Source organism: Sinocyclocheilus anshuiensis, unplaced genomic scaffold (assembly GCF_001515605.1).
Source record: "Sinocyclocheilus anshuiensis isolate Anshui unplaced genomic scaffold, SAMN03320099.WGS_v1.1 scaffold739, whole genome shotgun sequence".
Classification (NCBI taxonomy): Eukaryota; Metazoa; Chordata; class Actinopteri; order Cypriniformes; family Cyprinidae; genus Sinocyclocheilus; species Sinocyclocheilus anshuiensis.
Window position 1 is genome coordinate 674,417 of NW_015551105.1, and position 22,388 is coordinate 696,804.

The 22,388-nt window shown below is 35.6% G+C and overlaps 1 protein-coding gene and 1 pseudogene across 1 annotated transcript in view; one reads left to right on the forward strand and one right to left on the reverse strand.

Moving 5' to 3' along the window:
• The window catches only part of LOC107662893 (troponin I, slow skeletal muscle-like), a 3,891-nt pseudogene extending 2,845 nt beyond the window's left edge, over nucleotides 1-1,046 (forward strand).
• Nucleotides 1,047-4,917: 3,871 nt separating this feature from the next.
• Nucleotides 4,918-22,388, reverse strand: part of LOC107662894 (beta-1,4-N-acetylgalactosaminyltransferase 3-like) — a 24,994-nt gene continuing 7,523 nt past the window's right edge. Inside the window, exons 2-20 of the mRNA XM_016453023.1 lie at nucleotides 21,719-21,774; nucleotides 20,438-20,506; nucleotides 19,699-19,794; nucleotides 18,890-18,980; nucleotides 18,682-18,782; nucleotides 18,525-18,592; nucleotides 17,049-17,127; nucleotides 16,908-16,974; nucleotides 15,883-16,026; nucleotides 14,248-14,357; nucleotides 14,022-14,122; nucleotides 12,745-12,812; nucleotides 10,350-11,754; nucleotides 9,165-9,418; nucleotides 8,876-9,029; nucleotides 8,600-8,672; nucleotides 8,291-8,444; nucleotides 7,527-7,653; nucleotides 4,918-5,172 (exon numbers count right to left, since the gene is read on the reverse strand). Coding sequence (XP_016308509.1) covers nucleotides 5,064-5,172; nucleotides 7,527-7,653; nucleotides 8,291-8,444; nucleotides 8,600-8,672; nucleotides 8,876-9,029; nucleotides 9,165-9,418; nucleotides 10,350-11,754; nucleotides 12,745-12,812; nucleotides 14,022-14,122; nucleotides 14,248-14,357; nucleotides 15,883-16,026; nucleotides 16,908-16,974; nucleotides 17,049-17,127; nucleotides 18,525-18,592; nucleotides 18,682-18,782; nucleotides 18,890-18,980; nucleotides 19,699-19,794; nucleotides 20,438-20,506; nucleotides 21,719-21,774 — 3,326 coding nt within the window. The 3' untranslated portion in view covers nucleotides 4,918-5,063. The remainder of the gene's footprint in view (nucleotides 5,173-7,526; nucleotides 7,654-8,290; nucleotides 8,445-8,599; nucleotides 8,673-8,875; nucleotides 9,030-9,164; nucleotides 9,419-10,349; nucleotides 11,755-12,744; nucleotides 12,813-14,021; nucleotides 14,123-14,247; nucleotides 14,358-15,882; nucleotides 16,027-16,907; nucleotides 16,975-17,048; nucleotides 17,128-18,524; nucleotides 18,593-18,681; nucleotides 18,783-18,889; nucleotides 18,981-19,698; nucleotides 19,795-20,437; nucleotides 20,507-21,718; nucleotides 21,775-22,388) is intronic.

A 22,388-nucleotide genomic window follows, 5' to 3' on the forward strand; every position in this document is an offset into this window, starting at 1 on the left:
CACATATATTATGTAAACAAAAACTTTTATTTTGAATGCGATTAATCATGATTAATCACTTGACAGCACTAATATGAATATATAAATATATATTTATATTTTTAAAGAAACTTTTTTTTTTTTTTTTGCATTGTGACATTACTTTCATGACCGTTAATATCATTGTCCCTCTTAAAACATTTCGCTTTTTTTTTTTTCTGTAATTCCTGTTATTCTTAAAGGTGATTATCATTAGATTCAGATTAATTTGTACTTTGGTCATGTCATTTTTTAAATGTTTTTATTTAGGAAAATAAACAGAACACAACAAATAAGCATTACATTACATTTAGTCATTTAGCAGATGCTTTTATCCAAAGCGACTTACAAATGAGGACAACAGAAACAATCAAAATCAACCAAAAAAAGCAATAATTGCTGTGACAAGTCTCGCTTAGTCTATAACGCAGTACACATAGGCCTGGTTTCACAGACAGGGCTTAGACTAAGCCAGGACTAGGCAATAGTTCAATTAGGACATTTAGGTCATTTTTATTAACGTGCTTTAGAAAAATCATTACTGGTGTGCATTCTGAGACAAAACCGAAGCAATTATATATTTTAAGATCAGTCAGTGCAAGTTCCTTTCAGTTAAAACTGCTCAGACTTACACTTTAGTCTTGGGACTAGGCTTAAGCCTTGTCTGTGAAACCGGGGGATAGTACTTTAAATAGAATATAATTTTTAATTACATTCATGAAGAATTGGGACAAATATGCCTACTTGCTGCAAAAAATGATTAATTGTCCTAAAAAGCATCCTTGACAGGGTTTTTAGAGATTCAAGAGAATAAAGGAAAGATATTTTCCGTTTTTCGGTAACTGCACACTGCATTTCTGTTTTGTCAGGTTATATTGACGGAGGTGGGCGACTGGCGTAAGAACGTTGAGGCCATGTCTGGTATGGAGGGCAGGAAGAAGATGTTTGATGCTGCTGGAGGAGGACAGTAATAGGAGTGTATATAAGAGTGTGTATAATTGTGTATATGTATGTGTGTGCATTTGTTATTAGTGACAGGTAAAATCAAAATGCATGAATATGCAAAATATGCATTAATACAAATCTCTAAAGAAAGCTTGTAACTATATGAATATGGAAATGTTTAATGTTACTTCATTGTATACTATTTACCCATTTAAGGTTAATACAATTTTGATTGTGCGATTCATTATGACAACAGACTGTCATGATATTTTTAACACACACTGGATGGATAGAACTTCACAACCTTATGTGATTGACAGTTTGGGTTCCTCTTACATATCAGGGTGGTGAGGTCACGTTAACAACGGACTCATTCAGATTATTCCCACTGTGTGACTGACTGTGTGATTGTGCTCAAGGATAAAAGAAGTCAGTGTCTCTACTGTCACTTTTGATCAATTTAATGCATCCATTATGAATAAAAGTATTAATTTGTATGATGCATTATAGTTGTTTTGTGATGTAGGCTGTATCTATTCAATACTATGCAGTTAGAAATATGCTAATATTCCATTCTGAATATAAAAACAACACTGATAATAGAGTCAGCTCCTTTAAATATGTTAAAGTTTAAACAATTGAGTGAGATAATGAGTGTGTCTATCTTTGTACTTTGCACTGACAATGTGGTGAGCTCAGCTGACTGTAGACCTGAGGATACACAACTCTAAATAAATGCAAGCCTTCACGAAATATAGCCCGCCTACGTATACAATTAAAAGGTATTTGTAGAATTTAAACATGTTCAGAGGGAAGCCAGAGTCTCCTGTTCTTATTTTAAACCTTCACAAGCTCATACCAACAGATGGAGGGCCCTCATTTAACTTTGTAGATGCTCTGGAATTAGGTGCTGTATTTGTGTTTTTCTCATTATACAGTTTGAAAACACTATACGATAAATGCAGTGTCTCATTTAAAATCTCCACAGTTGGAGAATACTGCACATGGAGACTCATCAAATACAATGCTGAATAAGTGACCATTTCACAAAATATTTTTCCACTTTAAAGCAAATGCATGTATGTATTTTACCTTGAAATATCAGTCTCAAAATCATTCTCATGGTACGTTGACTTATGGGGCGAATAGCTTGCTCACAAACTACAGTGGAAAATTGTATTAAAGGGATAGTTCACCCAAAAATTAAAATGAAAATTACCCCCATGATTTACTCACTCTCATTTCATTAATTCACTTCAGAAAGTCTTTATACACCTAGAAAGTCACGTACACCTAGGGTGACCATACTGCTCTTTTCGGACAAACTACTTTTCGATCATTACCTTCAGCAAGAGTGAAAACAGGAAAACAAAGCCAAAACCTGGATATTTTAGGCAATATAGAAAATCTGGCCAGGATGTGTCCGGGAAAAAGAGCATTATACACCTAGGATGGCTTAAGGGTGAGAAAATCATGGGGAAATTTTCATTTTTGGGTGAACAATCCCTTTAATGCAGCTTCAAAGCAGTTCAAGCATGAAAAGCATTTATAATTTTTTTTCAAAAGAAATGTACCTGCTTCCACTATAAACAAATCATTTACATTTGCAGAACTGAGAATCCTACTGCAGTACTGAGAAATGTTCTTCGAGGTCTTGGTCTAGTTATTTATTACAGCTATGATGCACATTTACAAGCAGCTATTTCTGGAGTCTGGCACAACAGACAGGGATCAGCCTATGTAACGATGGAGTGATGGAACAGAAGAATGATGAAGCTAACATGCCGACAGACAGAAGACTGAAAGGAAGTACATTATCCAATGCTGCAGTCAGACAGTAAACTAATTAATATATTTGCTTAATGCTCATCAACAGGTGATGCTGATATTGATTATATAACAAATAAAACACACTGAAGAAATCTGAAGAAATTTTAAGGTTGTTGGTGTCTGCATGAATGACTTAAAGGTCATTTTTCATTTTGCTGCCAACAAAATATTTGGAAAAATAAATAAAAAACAACTTGATTTTTTTAAGTAACACACTATTGACTGTCAGATCTACAATGCATCGCATTTTTATTTATTTTTTTACAAAAAAGCCCACCAAAAAAAAAACTGCAAGGCAGCAACATTTAGAGCATGTGTAACCATTAAAAAGAATCTCTGTAAAAACAGCGCCAAATCCCTACACAAACCAGTGTACAGTAGATATTTCCATCTGATTTCCTCCAAATTAAATACAGCAGAAGGCACTTATGAGTGAGCATGTTTTATGTCAGCTTTCTCATTTGGACAATTTTGCATGTAATTAATCAGTACAAACTCCTAACAAACCAAATAAGAACCCTACAGTAAAGAATTGAAATCGACTGTGTATGATGAATATTAGGATCTAAATAATACTGTACAGTAATACTGTACAGGATTGAATCAGTCTAAATCATCTTGAGCCAGGTTTGCTCATCGGAATGTGTCATGAACACAAGAAAACTGGCTGTTCGGGTACCTAACGCTGGATAATCCCTTTCTCTTTTGTATAAAAAGAACATTTTCCTTCAATACCACTACAAAATGGCAAATATCCAAAATAAGAAAACAAATAGCTAGGTCATTTCATACCCTCCTCAAAATAAATTACATTTTGCATAAAGAGAATTAAGCCTTGAATGAAGGTATTGTGACATTATTCTCTCTTTTGTATAAAAAGAACATTTTCCTTCAATACCACTACAAAATGGCAAATATCCAAAATAAGAAAAAAAATAGCTAGGTCATTTCATACCCTCCTCAAAATAAATTACATTTTGCATAAAGAGAATTAAGCCTTGAATGAAGGTATTGTGACATTATGTATGTTCAATGACAATTAAGCACATCTATACTAATAATGTTCCTGTATATCACAAAAACAAAAATATGAATGAATTTTTAATATTTAAATCAGCATACAGACCAATGCTACCATGATTTTAAATTTAAATGATTTTACTTTAAATTGAATAATATGTCTATTTTCTGCTTTATAGTAATACGAATTTGGGAGTAAAACTATTCTTTTAACATAAGGTAATTTCTTTTGTATTTTGAGGGTGATATACGACAGATGTGTTTTTGACAGGCTTTGTGAGATTGATTTGAAAACAGAACAGCATTTCTAACCTGAATGAATTCACTTTCTTAGACAAACACGCTCTGTGAATATTGCACTTCTCTTTGGTTTTGGCATTAAACCCTCACCCAAGACACCTGAATAAATACACTTTTTCTCAATATATACATCTCATTGAACGTCATACTTCTAGCTGTCAGAACAGAATACTCAGCCAGACGTGACTGAAGGCATATTATTGACCTGGAAGTGACGACAACGAGACAGTGATGCTGAAGCCATCAATAACTTGTATCGGTTCCTTTAAAGTCGGTTTTTCTTGATAGCATAGCTAGCTTGGGAGAAACATTCCAACTTTGGAAATGATCCAGTGAGGTTTGGATGCAACAGTGTTACACAACTCATCTTCAACCCAAACATCACAGGCGTCCTTGTCCTGAGTCTCTGTGTGTTTCCACCTCAAATTCACCTTCTGTCAGATGTGACCTGGAACTCATCCAGAATGTCCTGAAGTTTAAAGTGCCATGGTAACCGTTGCTCAGCAGTGGCGAGACTGTTGACATGGTTACGTGTTGCGCAGCATCTGGCGGTTCCACATTCCACGCTTTGAGTGAAAGTGATGGAAGAAGTTCCTCAGGTAGAGTCGTTCCACCTCCAGCCCACCCTGAAGGATCCTTGAGACCACAGAAAACAGAAAGCACTTCAGACACCAAATAATGTTTGTTTAGCATTAGAGATTATAGATATTAAAATTCTGTCTGACACAAAAAGCTGCATTATTTTCACATTACAGGCAATAGCGGATGCAACAGTGTTACACAACTCATCTTCAACCCAAACATCACATCACACCCTTGTCCTGAGTCTCTGTGTGTTTCCACCTCAAATTCACCTTCTGTCAGATGTGACCTGGAACTCATCCAGAATGTCCTGAAGTTTAAAGTGCCATGGTAACCGTTGCTCAGCAGTGGCGAGACTGTTGACATGGTTACGTGTTGCGCAGCATCTGGCGGTTCCACATTCCACGCTTTGAGTGAAAGTGATGGAAGAAGTTCCTCAGGTAGAGTCGTTCCACCTCCAGCCCACCCTGAAGGATCCTTGAGACCACAGAAAACAGAAAGCACTTCAGACACCAAATAATGTTTGTTTAGCATTAGAGATTATAGATATTAAAATTCTGTCTGACACAAAAAGCTGCATTATTTTCACATTACAGGCAATAGCCAATATTAATATTCTAGACAAGGCAAGTTTATTTATATAGCACATTTCATACTATATATGATGGCAATTTGAAGTGCTTTACATAAACGTCACCTCCGTGGTAAAAAAGATCAAAGATGATCTGGATAGGTGGATGGATCTAGCTATATCCTGGCTGGGTCGGATAGGGTTAATTCAAATGAACATCCTCCGTATTACACATGACTCCAATTTACATTGGCAGGAATATGATTAGGGATCTGGAAAAGCATTTCTCAAGGTTTATTTAGCATAAAAACAAACCAAGAATGAAAATCTACTAAATACAATTAACAATTGAGGCTGGTGGTCTCTCCCTCCCTAATATTTGTTTCTATACCTGGTCTTGTCATGCTAGAATCCTACTAAACTGGTGTCAGGATATGCACTCAGCTATGAATATTGATTTATTTTTTACTTTGCCATATTCTCCATTCAGCCTGCTTACTGGGACACGAAGTACAATTATCCTGAATATGAAAAGCAATCCCTTTCTTCAGGGTATATTAAAGGTGTGGCGAGATATCTGTTAATTTTTTGGTAACAACAGCTCCCCAGTGTTATTGACGCCTCTCATTAGGAATCAGGTTAAGGACAGTATGTTCCAGCAACGGTATAAAAATTGAATCAAATTTTTTCTTTATTTGTTTGATGGTGACATGCTTTCAACAGCTGTAGGATACATTTAACATGCCAAAGCAGCATTTCTTTGGCTATCTACAAATTAGACATTTTATACAAACCAAGATCCCTGGTTCTTCCCCTAGCTTGTCAAAATCTCCAATGGTTTATTTATTAATTCAAGAAAGCAAGTTAAGAAACGTGATTTCTGTAGTTTATTGCTCATTTCTCAAGCATGCTGGTCTTAATATTTCAGCATTTAGAAATGTGTGGGAGAAAGATTTTGGTAGCATCCCCGAGAACAAAGAGTAGGAGAAGGCCTTAAAACATATGGGCAGTATATTTATTTGCAACGAAGCAAGAGAAACAGTTTAAAATTGTCCAGCATTTGCATTGCACCCCATACATTCTTAACAAAATTAATCCACAAAGGTCATCAATTTGCTTAAAGTGTAAGAGTGTCGCTACACATAGCCATATGTTTTGGTTTTGCCCGTTAATCTCATGATTCTGGAGCAAGGTCCAAAGGAGATTAGAGAACATATTTGGTCAGAGCCGATCCTCCCTATACGCAAAATACGCAAGCTGCGTAGGGCCCCCGAAACACCAGGGGGCCCCCTTGCTATCAAAGATGATTTAATTTTAGTTTCGTTTTTGAATTTGGCCAGCGGTTATGAAAACGTGAATGATCATTTCTTTTAATGTGGTGCGCTGTCATTACAAATCATGTAATGTGAATGTCATACAGTCTTGCTCCAGACTAAAAAAAATGAGTTGACAGCGTACCGAGCCACGGAAGAAACACTGTTTCTCAAGCTCTTTCCGCGAGCACGATTCGAGACGGAGTGAAACACGGACAGATGTTTTTCATTCATTCGTTTATAACCACTCAATCCTAGGTCTAGTACACAATAACTCGACACTTGCACCAGGGGACTTAACTCTTGCTCAGAAGTTGATTTTTATTGCCCGAAGATGTATATTACTTAATTGGATTAAAGACAAACCACCATCAATTCACCAGTGGAGTTCGGAGATACTTTTAGATGTATCTGGTCTCCTTTTTTTGCCATCTTACCAGACTCAACTAAAGAAACTGTAGAGCTTGGCCCAATAGACATGACTTGGAAAATTCTTAATTTAAAGAAAATTGAATGCTGTTGTTATGTATGTATACTATCCAGGGGGTGGGGTGGGTGGGTATGTTTTTTTTTTTTATTTATGTAATTTTGCTATGTGTTATTTTGTATGTTATTCTTGTTAAAAACCAATAAACATTCAGTAAAAAAAGTGCTTTACATAAAAGTGATTACAAATAAAAATGTACATAGAAATAAAAAATAATAATAATATATATATATATTTTTTTACTATTTTAGTACAATTTTATACTATAAAATATATATTAGATATTAAGTTTTATTTTCATAAAAATTCTAATCTAAAAATGAGAAATCTTTAAATGCTGCCAGTGAGTTTAGGAATCACAACATCATAATGCACAGTATTAAAAATGATACTGACTTTTAATGATTAACTTGTATTAACTGTATTAAGTGTGATATTAGTGTATTGTCTCATGACTGACCTGTCCAGTAGTTCCCAGTCCTCTCCGCCCCAGCGGTCAGTGAATTCTTTGGTGTTCATGCCCCCAATGGAGTCCAGGTCTGATTTATAAATGCCCAGAAGACCAAAGCCATTGACCTCCCAATAACCTGCACATTACCAGCACAACCGTTTTCAACACTGAAAATAACAAGAAATGTTTCTTGTAGAGCCCTGCACGGGCCTCAAATCTAGGCCCTAGCCTGGCCCTTGTCCAGCTTAGCAGAATTGTCGGCCCGAGTCCGAATGGAGCCCGTGTCTTTTTTATCTCACTCTCTTCCCCATTACACAGCTGCTGTTGCAGCTATTTGATTTGAATGGCAAAGTGGTTATATTTCTTTTCGTTTCTTTAATAAGTTCATTTGGAAAAAAAGTTACATTAAAGTTTTTGTTTTTTAAAGTGACGACCAAGCGGCCAGCGGCAGACAGCGAGTTGATCACATGTTTGATCAATTTAGCCTTCTCAAATCAACACGACGTAAATAAGTCGGGCCCTGTCTGGCTGAAATGCAGGGCTCTAGTTTCTTGAGCACTAAATCAGCAATAGAATGATTTCTGAAGGATCACGTGACACTGAATACTGGAGTAATGGCTGCTGAAAATTCAGATTTCTTTCAAAAACATTAAAAAACAAATCTCATCAACCCCAATCTTTTGAATAACAGTGAATGTGTTGATATACAGTAATCTGATTTGGTGTTGTATATGACGGTTTTATCAGTTTATCTTGTGTTTGTAAGTCTGTACCATCAGGTTCCAAAGGTGTAGCGCCACAGTTCAGTCGCATGACTATCGGAGCAAAGGCCATGTGCCTCTCCACACAGTGTTTTCTCACAGTGTCGATGAAGCCAGGTGGAAAATGGATGTGCAGATCACAAAGAAACACAATACTGTGATCATCCTGAGCAAGAGACAGATCTTTATAAGCTGCAATTAAGTGACATCTATCACCTTGCATTAGTTCTGCTTTCATTTTCACTGAAGATCATGGCATGTTTCAAACAAGTATTAGAAATTCATGTCATGTGTCTGGTGCGTATTGCATCTTAAACTTACAGTAATGAGGTCTATTCCTGCCTGAAGTCCTGCTGATCTCTCAAAGTTTCCACTTAACCTGAGGTACTGATACCTGAAACAGAGGACACACAAAAGAAAGGGAATCAAAGTGGGGTCTCATTTTACTGAGTTGTAGTAAAGTGACTTTACCACAGGTTCAGAAAGAAATATGATAGCTACAGAAGCATGAGATGACATAATGTGCCATATGATCATGAAATCTAACTCTTGAAGGATCACTCTGCTAAGCGTGTATTTATAAACTGGTAAATGTACCTGGGTAAATAAGAGTTCTGTAGTGCTTGTTCTATGTTCATATCAGTGCTTTCATAGTCAGTAATGATGACGTTGAAGTTCTGATCTCCAGTGGTGCGGTATATCTCCTCCATGTCTGAAATAAACTGCTGCACCCAACGGGCCTGGTTCTTCACTGCAGACATACAAACACAGACAGTGCTTTATTAAGATATTTCATGCAGCATACAAAGAAACATGCCCAAGTCGTTTCCTTCACCAGGGATAGTAAGAAAGCATCTTGAATAAAACTTCTCTATATGAGAGTTACCTGGGATGATGAAGTGGACAGTAGCAGTCGGGTTCCAGTAGAAGCTATATGGATTGCAAAGCTTAAGTTCTTCACCCTGAGCATTTTGTTTTTTGTGAGAACCCCAGTCTTCAGTTCTTTTCACATAGATGTACTGAACCAGGCGCAGGTGGCGTCCTGAAGCCTCCAACAATTCCAGTTCCAGTAGATATCTACTGCCACGATTGTAATCAGGCTTCTTCTCAATGTTCACAATACGCTCTAGAGAGAACTGCCTACACACACCGATTAGTGTCAGAGATTAATTAAAATGTTCAGAATGGCATATTACTATACTATAAATACCGTTTTTACTGTGCACAGATTTTCTGTATTTATGCAAAACTATAGGACCAGAGCATACTGTGTGACATCCAAAATGCAATGCACTTCTAATTTCCTTCTAATTTCCATTATGATGGTGAATGAGCTGAAAATACTATTAACTAATATTTTTTTATTTAAAATGGTGTATTTAGAAAATAATAATTTAATATAAAAATTAAAATATTGCATACATTACAGTTACAAATTTTGGGTCGCTTAGATTTTTTAATGTTTTTGAAAGAGGTCTCTTATGCTCACCAAGGCTGAATTTATTTGATACAGAAAAATAGTAATATTATGAAATATTATTACAATTTTAAATACCCATTTTCTATTGTAATATATTTTGAAATGTAATTTATTCCTGTGATGCAAAGCTGAATTTTCAGCATCATTACTCCAGTCTTCAGTGTCACATGATCCTTCAGAAATCAGTATAATATGCTGATTTGCTGCTCAAGAAACATTTCTTATTATTATCAATACTGAAAACAATTATGCTGCTTAATATATTTGTGGAAACCCCAATGTGTTTATTTTTCAGAACTCTTTTATCAATATAACGTTTAAAAGAACAGCATTTAATTGAAATGGAAGTCTTTTGTAGCATTATAAATATCTTTACTGTCACTTTGATCAGTTTAATGTGTCCTTGTTGAATAAAAGTATTAATTTCTTTCTTTTCGAACAAACCCATATAAAAAAAGTTACTCTTTTGATGCAGGTTTCACAGGCAGTATTCTGTATAAACTGTTCCAAACAAAGCTCATAGAGTCTTATTTTGCATACTGCAGAATTAATTGAATATTAGATTCATTATAATTGTAACAGTCGGCCTACCTTGGATATTTCTTGTTTAGTTTCTTCATGAGAGCTTCCACTACAGACAACGCTTCTGATTCCTCAAGCAGCAGGTTTCCAGACACATTACACTTCAGATCGATCCAGTCGGAGCGCAAGGCATGCAGATCTAGGGGTTTAGCCTGGAACGTCTGACACCACTTAACTTCCACGTCATACACAACCCTGTTTGTGAGGTCATAGTCTTCGTCCCCCTGGCTCACCCAAGCATCGTCTTCATCTCCTCCATCTTCGACCTCTTCTATATGCATCGCATTATCCTGAATCTCCTTTTCCTTTCTGACGTCATTCACATGACCCCAGCGGCTGTTATATTCTTCGTTAGATGGAGCCGCGATGACCGATGCCTTATTCGATGAGTTTTGGTGTTGATGTTGGGTAATTTGGAGATGATGAGCCACATTTTGCTTGATAATACTGTTGTCATCTTCTACAGCCTTTTCAGGGTTGTCCTTCAAAAATTGCATGGCTTCATCTGCTTTATGTTTTGGGTGTTTGAGCCTCTTTATCGGTTCTGCTTTGACTTCATCCCCATCCAAGGAAGGCCGTTTATCTTTAACCTCATCTAATGTGTTCTTGGGTGCCCTGTCCACATGTTCTCCAAGATAGACTTTCCGATTACCCATTCGATTCACAAGATCATGACGTTCCTTCTGGACCTCATCAAACATGGCAGAGTTGGTCACTGATTTCTGCTTCATCTCATTGGCTTCTCGTATGTTCTCCATGGGAATATTTCTGTCTCTGACTGCCACAAGATTTGGATTTCCATCACTACTATTGCTGTATTTGGCTTTACGCAGGTGGAGCTCAATTCTATCATCCGGAGTGAGAGATTGGTCCACTTGTTGTTTCACCTTTGACCTCGAGCGATCTTCTCTCTGAGCTGGTCCTGGATTCTTCTGGTCAGGTATCTTCTCCATGACATTATTCTGAAACCGCTGTGAGTCTTTTTCTTTTCCCAGGTCATAGTACTTCAACTCAGAAGGTGGGTTTTGGAGGTAGTGTTGATCCTGTAGGTTTTGTTCAGGACGTCTCCTTTTCTTCTTCTTTCTTGGTTGCTGCTGTGGTTCCTCTGGGTGGTTCTGTGGTTCTCCAGGTGGTTTCTGGATTTCCTTAGGTTGGTTGTCTTGGTCCATCTGTTGAAATTTGTTTTTTAGGTCCCCGTCTTCCCTCTTTTTTCTGATTCTGCCATGTTTCTGGACAGAAAACAGATTACGGCGTCTCTTCATTATATAATCATCAAAATCGTCTCCATAATCCGGGAGAACCTTGTTCCTCTCCATAGCTTTCATTTGCTTCCTCTCCTCATACTTTCCAGCTTTCTGAAAGCCCTCATCTTCATTTCTGCCCAGATTCACGGCTCTTCCTAGCATGCCGTCTCCTACAGGAAGACAAAGACAAGCATTAAGTGTCTTGAAATGGGGAATGAATAAGCACTTCCTTTCAAAGAGTTTTAAGTTCTGAACCATCAAGCTGATGCATGTTTTAATGCAATAAAGACAACAAAATTGACCATATTTTAATAAATTTACCTGATCTTATAGCACACAATTCATGATTATACATTTTAATAATGTTTAACATTATACATGATTAATAAGATAATAATGTTTGTTTTCAAAATTTCATAAAATTAAGCCCTGCTCATTATTTACAACAAAATATTTCTGTTGTATTAAAGGGATAGTTCACCCAAAAATGAAAATTTGATGTTTATCTGCTTACCCCCAGGGCATCCAAGATGTAGGTGACTTTGTTTCTTCAGTAGAACACAAATGAAGATTTTTAACTCAAACCTTTGCAGTCTGTCAGTCATATAATGGAAGTGAATGGGAATCACGGCTTTGAAAGTCAAAAAAACATACACAAACAAAACCAAAATAAACCCTGCGGCTCGTGACGATACATTGATGTGTAAAGACACGAAACGATCGGTCTGTGCAAGAAACTGAACAGTATTTATATCGTTTTTTACCTCTGATTCACCACAATGTCCGTACTGTCCTGAGCGTGTTCTCAACAGCCGGCGCGTGCACAGACCGATCGTTTCGTGTCTTTATACATCAATGTATCGTCACGAGCCGCAGGATTTAATTTGGTTTTGTTTGTGTATGTTTTTTTGACTTTCAAAGCCGTGATTCCCATTCACTTCCATTATATGACTGACAGACTGCAAAGGTTTGAGTTAAAAATCTTCATTTGTGTACTACTGAAGAAACAAAGTCACCTACATCTTGGATGCCCTGGGGGTAAGCAGATAAACATCAAATTTTCATTTTTGGGTGAACTATCCCTTTAAGGAAGTTAAATGCAATGCGAATGTAGTCTTTAAATTTAAAGACACCACAAAAGCATTCATTGTTTGCTGTACCTTTGTATTTGATGACTAACTCCTCATTTTCAGGCAAATCCAGTTGAATGTAGTTTGAGAAGCCGTATCTAAAAAGAAATGAATTGATTTGATATCATAATGCACAAGGTGCACTAAAGGCCTTGTTCAGATTGTCGGTCCAAATCCGATTTTTGTGCATATCCAATTGGAATCTGATTTAAACTTTTGACTGTCCACACTGTGTATCATGTCTGTTCAGACCGGATTTGAGTGTCCGTGGTGCTTTTTCTTTTTTACGAACTATCTGCATTGGTTTCTATGGCAATGACGTTGCGTTGGTATGCATACGCCAAAAACAACAATAACAGCATTACAGTTTGCAATACAGATGTTGTCTTACATCGTGACAACATGTTGCCGTTGTGCTGGATTATATTGCGTCTTATGAGGCAGCGTCAGAAACGTAGGAAGGACGGCTTTTTTCCGTGCTGCCGTCTGGTCTCAAAACTCAAAGAGGTGCATAGACCAGCAGTATACGGTCATTTTCTGCCTGACTTGCACTTCGCGACAACACAGCCTTGTTTCTGCAAAGACATTAAGCATGTTTTCTACAAACAACATCTGACGTATTTACATTTTATGTGGTGTGAGAAAGAGACATAGGCAAAAAAGCTATGCTAAATCCGATCTGAGCGGTCAGACTGAAACAGATTTCCAGAAATGCAGTTTGAATAGGATTTCAAACCACATATAAATGTGGCTTGAAACAGATTTCTAAAAATCAGATTTCAGATGATTTTTTTGTCGTTCAGACTTGCTAAATATGATCAGATTCTATTCGGATATGCACAATAAAATAGGATTAGGACTGACAGTCGGAACAAGGCTAAAGAGAACTAGATTGACTGTACACGACCATTCAAAAAATTTGGGGTCAGTAAGATTTTTTTATGAAGAAATTCATACTTTGATTCAGCAAGGATGCATTAAATTGATCAAATGTGACAGTAAACATTTCTATTTCAAATGATGTTCAAATAAAGCAGCATTTAATAAACATTACTGAAGGATCATGTGACTAAAGACTGGAGAAATGGCTGCTGGACATTCAGCTTTGCATCACAGGAATAAATGAGATTTCAAAATACATTCAAATAGAAAACAGCTATTTTAATTGTATTAATATTTCACAATATCACTGTTTTTACTATTTTTTTTAATCAAATAAATACAGCCTTGGTGAGCATAAGAGGCTTTTGAAAAAACGTACCAACCCCAGACATATGAACGGTAGTGTACTGTATTTGTGCGTCTACCTTTCCAGGTAATATGGATTCCCACGGTAGAAACATTTGTTATCGTTCTCCATGTGTGTGAGCCGTGTGTAGTCATTAGGATACACATACGTCAGGTGCACCTGCATCAGATTAGATTGATCGAGATTATGCATGCATAGGCACAACAACATTCCCTGCTTTATAAAGGAATGCAATAAAAAATAATTTCTCTTAGTTTTCTATGTATGTGTGTGTAAGCACTTACAAACTGCAGGCCCTGGTAGCGCATTAAAGGATATCCCTTTATGCTGTAGCTGGGGTTATAGATACAGTCAGGTAAAACTCCCTGCAAACGTGCCCTGTCCAATAATGGAACTACTTGTACAAATACATACAAACAAGAAAAACATAAATAACACTTTATTACATTACTATTATTATAATAACAATAACAACAACAACATGCACAGTTACATTAAAGGGGTCATATGACGTTGTTAAAAAAGAACATTATTTTGTGTATTTGGTGTAATGAAATGCGGTTTAAAGTTCAAAAAACACATTATTTTCCACATACTGTACATTATTGTTTCTCCTCTATGCCCCGCCTTTCTGAAACGCGTCGATTTTTACAAAGCTCATCGGTCTGAAAAGCGAGGTGTGCTGTGATTGGCCAGCTATCCAGTGCGTTGTGATTGGCCGAATACCTCAAGCGTGTGACAGAAATGTTACGCCCTTACCATATTGTCATGCCATGTACCGGCGCGATGAGTCAACACCAATAAAACCCATTACAAACGAGGCATTTGTAGCATCCAGTGGGGACATAATTACTGATTATAATGACTTATACTGTCGTTTTACTCATTGCGTTGCATCGCGCTGCGTAAACATAAAACCATGTCTGCATTTGTGATCGGAGAAATGACAAACATTGAAATCGCATCATATGACCCCTTTAATACTTAAATGTATTAATTCCACAAACTGAAGCATCTAATGCAGTGGTTCTTTATTTTTAAATGACTAGTATCATTACTAATATTAGTATTATTGTTTTTATTAAAGAACACATGAATACAGTTCTTAAAACTTGTGAAATTACAAAATGGAGAGTGGTTAATTTAATTAAAGTAATGTAATTAATTGTAAGATTCTGAGTTTCTGTTAATAAAAAGTAGCTTTGTCATAATTGCAGCAGAAATAACAAAAATATTATATAGAACATGGGGTTGGGGGTGACCATAGAATATTGTGTTGGATAACAAGGCCCTTTCTTAGTCAAAAAAGCTAAGAATCACTGCGCAAATGTCTCTATGCCACAAGGTGGCACTGAATTCATGTTCTGTCTGCATATATTCCAATGTTTTAAGAAGTGCTTGTACACATGCAACTAAGATCTGTTGTAGATTTTGTCTGAAAATCAATATATCACAAAACTAGCAAGAAACTACAGACAAGAACCAAACATAATATAAAGTGAGGGAAATAATAACAAGAAGTGCAGATGAAAATGATGTAGTATATATTATAACCGAACTCTCATCATCTGCCAGGTCCATTTAATTTAAAACTTCTATATTCCCTCACTCTCATTTTTCAAACCTGTATACATATATTCTGTGTACAGTTATATTATGTACACACTGTCCATTTTGGACCGTTTTGACAGACATGGTTACCATGAACCATCAATGTATTAAAAGAGTTGTGTAAATATTCTTTACTTTTACTTCCACTAAAAATATCTGCATGTGGGTTTGGAACGCCCTGAGGGTTTCCCTTTAACGAGTTAAGTTCAGTGTTTAATAGCTGAGAATGTCTGCATTGTTGGCGTATTATGTTTATTTTGACTATGAAAAGGGTGTTGAGTAAATGAGTTTGTGCCTGAATTTCTCACCCTGATGAAACGAGTCACGTGGATCTGGTCTCAGCATGTCTACTCCATGGGGCGGAGTCTGAGATGACCTCTGGAGCGGAGTCACATGACTGGCAATGGTCTGAGGAATGTGACTGACATCTGCTGCCTTCAGAGAGGACTCATCTGTGCGCACACACACACAATTAGGCCTGGTACAGCAGAGCTGGTTTTACTGTGTAAACTGTGACATACAAAAATTAGGCCATCAGTTTGGAAAGCACACTACCATACTAATTAGTATGTAGACTGTTCAAGTTTAGACTTGATTAAAAATGCAACATTTCTGAGATGACTACTTTTTTTAAAGTATGTTAAATATTATATGTAAAATAGTATTTTCAAACATACCAATTTCAGTTTTCATTTTAAATGTAATATTAGTTTAATTTTATATTGCAGTTTTGTCATTTATATTATTTTTTATATATATTTCTATTTAGCTTTAATTTATATTTATTTCAGTTTAAGTAATTTTAATACTTTAACAAATTAATTTTATTTCAGTTAATTGTCAAGGCAATATTTCAAATTTTTGTTTAAATTTTTCATCTAATATATATATATTTTTTTAATTTGAGCTGTTTTTAAATGAATGAAAATGATACTTAATAAAATAATAATAAAAAAAACTAATTTTAGTTTTAGTTAACAATAACTAATGCAAACACATCACCAAACTAGCAGTCAGAAGACACAAAAGCACAGTTTCTCACTAGAACTACATAAGCATTTATACAAAAATGAATGCAAAGGCCTGTATTGACACACTTCAGCTAAAGCAATATGACAACAACAACACACACACACACACACACACACACACACACACACACTTTGCACAGTGGCGACTACCCCATCATTAGCTCTATTTCAGGGCGTGTGTGCGGACAGGAGCAGCTATTCCAGGCGACCTAACACTACCCTGACATTTCTGCAACCACATCCCAAAATAACACACACACACACACACACACACTCACTCACTCACTCACTCACTCACTCACTGGTGTAGAGGGAGATGAACTTGGAATCAATGATTGAAAATCCATTCCCGATCTGTTTGAGGCACCACTGTAAGTAAAGACAGACAGTGTCATAACAGTGTACAACAATCACACACAAACACCCTCAGTAAACACACTCACCGCAACCTCCACATGGTCTGTTCCTTTATCGTTTTGCTTGTGGATAAGCTCAAAGAAATATTTATTGTTCTTTTGCAGACTGTAAAACAAAAAGTGAAATTTTACCACTTTGGCATGAACACCATCAGATCTTTGAAATTTTTTTATAAATCATCTAATGCAACTCAAAAGTTTTACATTAAAATATAACATGAAATTGACTATTTACTTTATTAATAAATAATCAATTTAAACATTTTTTTCTTTATTCGAAATATTTTTTTTTCTTTATAGTGACGTTAAAAGTTGCTTTCTCAATATGCTTTACCACAAAGACAAGACACATCAGAATAAAACAAAATAATTTAAACAAATACAATTAGGAAATAGGAAATAAGTAAAAAAACAAACAAAAAAACTGAAATACATGAACTATTCTAATGAAAAATCAAGTATTTATATTTTTAATTTTATATATTATATACTATAATATAATATACTAAAATAATGTCATTTAATTGATAAATAAATAAATGAATGAATAATTAAATTTAAAAAACTGTCATGTTCCAGTTAAAGGGACATTTCATGCAAAAATGAAAAAGAAGATTTTTTGAAGAATTTGTGGTAGCCACTGACTTCCATGGTATTTTTTCCATACTATGGAAGTCAATGGCTACCGTCAACTGTTACACAAATTCTTCAAAATATCTTAATTGTGTTCAACGGAAGAAAGAAACTAATACAGGTTTGGAACAACTTATGGGTGAGTAAATGATGACAGAACTTTCATTTTTGTGTGAACTATCCCTTTAAATCAAGTTATTTAAAGTTTTTTTAAGTAATAAAAAAGACAAACGCATATAACAATTATTAAACTGATGTACATCTACGCTTCCATTCTAAACACATCCAGTATGATATGATATACTATCATATATTATGCTACTATCATATTTTAATAAAATGTATTTTATTAAAATTATTTAAAAAGATTCAGAGACCCAACTAAAGTGGTTTTGTAACTTTCTCAGACTAATAATATCAGAGCCTAACATCTCGATGAATTTGATCCATACTGCCTACAGCAATGTTTCTGATTCTGAAATCACATTTTAAAATCACATGTTTTGTTTACTGTTGAATGTGCATGCACATTAGCTGGATCTGCCTTGTTTTGTGTGATTTGAGCTAAAGATACATAATTGATTTTTGTTGTTTAATTTAAAGTATGTTACTGAAATGTAATCTTGGCCAACAGTTGTTAGACACACACACACACACACACACTATTACAAATCATATTATAACAGACAAATACTTCTAATGATTTCCCACTTTGTGCCATGACCAGAATCAGGACACAAGCAGCAGCTTGTGAGTCTACACATACTGAATGTAAAAATAGTTTGTTATCGAGTTATGAGGTCATAACATGGAGAGATGTGTGAGCACCTCCCTGAAGCATTATGAAACACAAACACAGCATTCACTTACGGAATGAGATCTGATATCTGACTGGCGTATTTCCCATATTCCCCTGGGGCGGTCCATTCTCTGCCTGTCTAAAAATGCAGGAATCACAAAATTAAGTGTATGCATTTCACGCATCTGAATGAAAGTAATTGTAAAGTTGACACTCTGTCTCACAAACCTTTCCAACATAAGCGCGGAGCTTCAGATTGTCTGGATTCTCATCATCACTGAGCCAAAACTCACTGTTATCATCAGACGCCACTGCAAAAAGAAAGTCACCTGCCAAACAAAGGGGAGGGTTAACAGTGGGACAATGGCACACAATCTGAACGTGTGTGTGTGTGTGTGTGTGTGTGTGTGTGTGTGAGAAAGAGAGAAAGACAGACCATCAGTATAAGGATGTATGTATCCAAATATCCTGAGTCCATAATTGGTCCAGCTGGGCGACACAGCAAGCTTCTTCACAGTTGTACGATTCTACAGAGATAAAAACATATCAAATGCAATGCAAACAAATACTAAGGTAGCACTGTTTGTTAACATGCTTGATCTTTTTATAGTAGGAATATTTAGATAAATGCTGTTGTTTGCTAGTACTTTTTTGATTCACATATACAACCTAGGTCTATTCTAGCAGTATTTAGAGTAAATGTATCTGTTTAAATTTATTAAAATAAAAAGCATGAAATGTATATATGTAAAAAAAAAAAGGTTATTTTGTCAACTTTTTTCAGAAATGTCCTCAATTCTAACAGACATAGCCTAAAAGACATTAAAACCCATTTCACATTTTTATTTTTCAAAATGTCCCAATTGCAAACATACAGTAAAAACAGTCATATTGTTATTACAAATGAAAATTTTATATATTTCAAAATGTTTATTCCTGTGATTGCAAAGCTGAATTTTCAGCAGTCATTACTCCAGTCATATGATCCTTCAGAAATCATTCTAATATGCTGATTTGAAAACACTTCTTATACCAATGCTGAAAACAGCTGTGCTGCCTAATAATTCTATAAAAACCTAGATACATTTTTTGCAACTGTAAATGTCTTTACTGTCACTTTTGATCAATTTAATGCATACTTGCTGAATAAAAGTATTTGTTTAAAAAAAATATTACTGACCCCAAACTTTTGAATGTTAAGTGTATATATGGCAGATGTGTCATCTGTACAGATATAACACCTACGTGAGGATATAGTGGAAAATGTAGATTCTTCCATAGTTGAGCTATAGATGTGCCACACCAGTCCTCAAAGACGTGAAGATTCGCCATTCCTTTATACTGCAGCAAACATACAACACACAAATATATACAAATGAACACATTTTTATATTCCAATAGTCTATACCATTAAAATATATTTCATCCATCAGACTGTAAAAACAAGGAAAACCCAAGTTTACATTATGCACTTATGGAGTAAGACACTGCACTTTAATAAACATTAAAATACTGTTTAAAAAAAGTGTAGTAATGACATGTTTTCTATAGTGCTGAAATAATTTTGAAGCACTTTTAATTACTAACAAACATACAAAATGAACAAAAATGTACAGCTCATGTGTAATGTTTAAAATAGTACAGGGACACCAGAGACACACAGAGTCTTGCTAAATTTAACAAGACACCAAAACTCTTGCTGAAGACACACAGAAAGAGCCGTGGGCGACATACTCATGTGGCTTAATACCATCATCTTTACAGTATATGCACATTAACAGATGACAGAAATATTACAAACTACTACACTAACAAAGTACCAAAAATACCATGGTATTGGTTTTTTGGGCACATACCAAGGAAATACTATGCTTTTTGAAGATGTGCCATGGCAATACCATGTTTTTGGGTATGCATAATCTTAAAACCATATTTTTGATAATACTATCCATGTGTGTTTCTGTCATTGTGGCCATATCATTACCTCCACCCTCCATGTCTGTTGAGTGTTTTTTGGTTTCCAGATGTCTTTATCACGATTATCGTCATGAGCCTGTGACACACACATAAAAAAAACACACAGAATTTTTGTTCATGCTTCTGCATTCTAGCAGCATTTTGGATTTCGTTTGCGTTTCAAAATCTACTCTGCAACTACCTAGACAACATTTTTGAGCATTATATTTTTATTTCTACAGTATGTACATTTTCTGTATGCATGGAATACTAGAATGACCTACTACATTTGTCAAAATTTGCAGTATACAACCAGAGGATGTTGCATGGAATACCATATCCCACAATGCAAAGTACTTAAAGAAACAGTTCACTCAAAAATGAGAATTTTCTGAAAGCTTACTCACCTTCTGATTATCCAAGATGTAGATGAGTTTGTTTCTTCATTGGAACAGATTTGGAGAAATTTAGCATTGCATCACTTGCTTACCAGTGGATCTTCTGCAGTGAATGGGTGCCGTCAGCACCCATTCACCCATTTTCTTCTCACATTAAAATCCACTGTCATATTTGTTTAGAACTGTTTTGGACAGTTTTCACTTGTAAACAGTGCTTGATCTGTGCATATTTCTCTCCTGATTCAGACGAGGCGACTTTTTCACTGGAGAATGCAATATTATGGATTGAGGACTCACATTTTAGCCTGACGGTTTAAATTAAAAAAATGTCTTGATGGATTTGTTTCTTACAAACATGCAACTTTTCACTTCACGAAATGTTAATTGATGGACTGGAGTGGTGTGGATTATTGTGATGTTTTTATCTGTTTGGACTCTCATTCTGACGGCACCCATTCACTGCAGAGGAGCTATTGTTGAGCAAGTGATAGAATGCTAAATTTCTCCAAATCTGTTCCGATTTGCAAACAAACTCATAAACATCTTGGATGGCCTGGGGATGGGTAAATTTTCAGCAAATTTTCGTTTTTGGTTGAATTATTGGTTTAACTTGACCATTCACTTTGAAATGAACAAGAAATGTCAGCCATGACAAATATTTTTCTTGACACAATATATTTACCTCTGGCTGCTAAGAGTCATGTTTTTAAACAAAACTAGGGCTGCACGATAAATCGCATGCGATATTTAACGCGCATCTTGTCAGAAAGCCGGTTCTGTAATCAGCAGATTTATCGTGCAGCCCTAAACAAAACTGAATTTAAAAATTTAAAATCATTTTAATTCCAAGACTATAACTGGTCTCCGTTAATGAAACATAAAACAAAAGGAGTGAAAGTGTCAGTTTTTACCACTTGTTGAGCAGCAGCTTTTGCCCAAGCAACGCTTTCACTGTGGACGGTTACACCTGAAAGACAAAAAGAGTAAATATTTAGTTAAGTAGCCAATAAATTAATTACATCTGACGGACCATGTGTGTGTATTCGATCCAGGACAGTGACATTAGGTTGCCATTGATGGTTTAGGATTTCTCCAGATAGACTGAAACTGATTCCATGTTCACATTAATCTTTAACAGGAGGGAAAGCATTAACTTACACACTGTCAATCACACCAGACACACTTTCAATCGTATCCCTAATTAGATTCAATTAAAAATATGTATTTTATGTAGTTGTTTTTAGTTTAAATCAGGTGTCCAGCATCCATGTTGATCCATTTATAAAATGCACTAGTACATACAGAGCTTCCCAAAATGCAAAACAGGTCATTATGATTTTTTTTTTGTCTGTGTCACAAACATGCTTCCTTGATCATTATTTAACTCCACACAAAACAGAACATGATTTCCTGGTGTTGATTTTTCATACCAGCAACATATCTGTGCATGTACAGTACATGCTTAGGACATACAACACACTTACATTGTTTTTAAAAAGTCAGTTATGATTGCTAGCTAACCCTAGCTCTAAAAGGAAACTTTTTGCATTTTAAGAAACAAAAAGCATTCTTATTTATTTA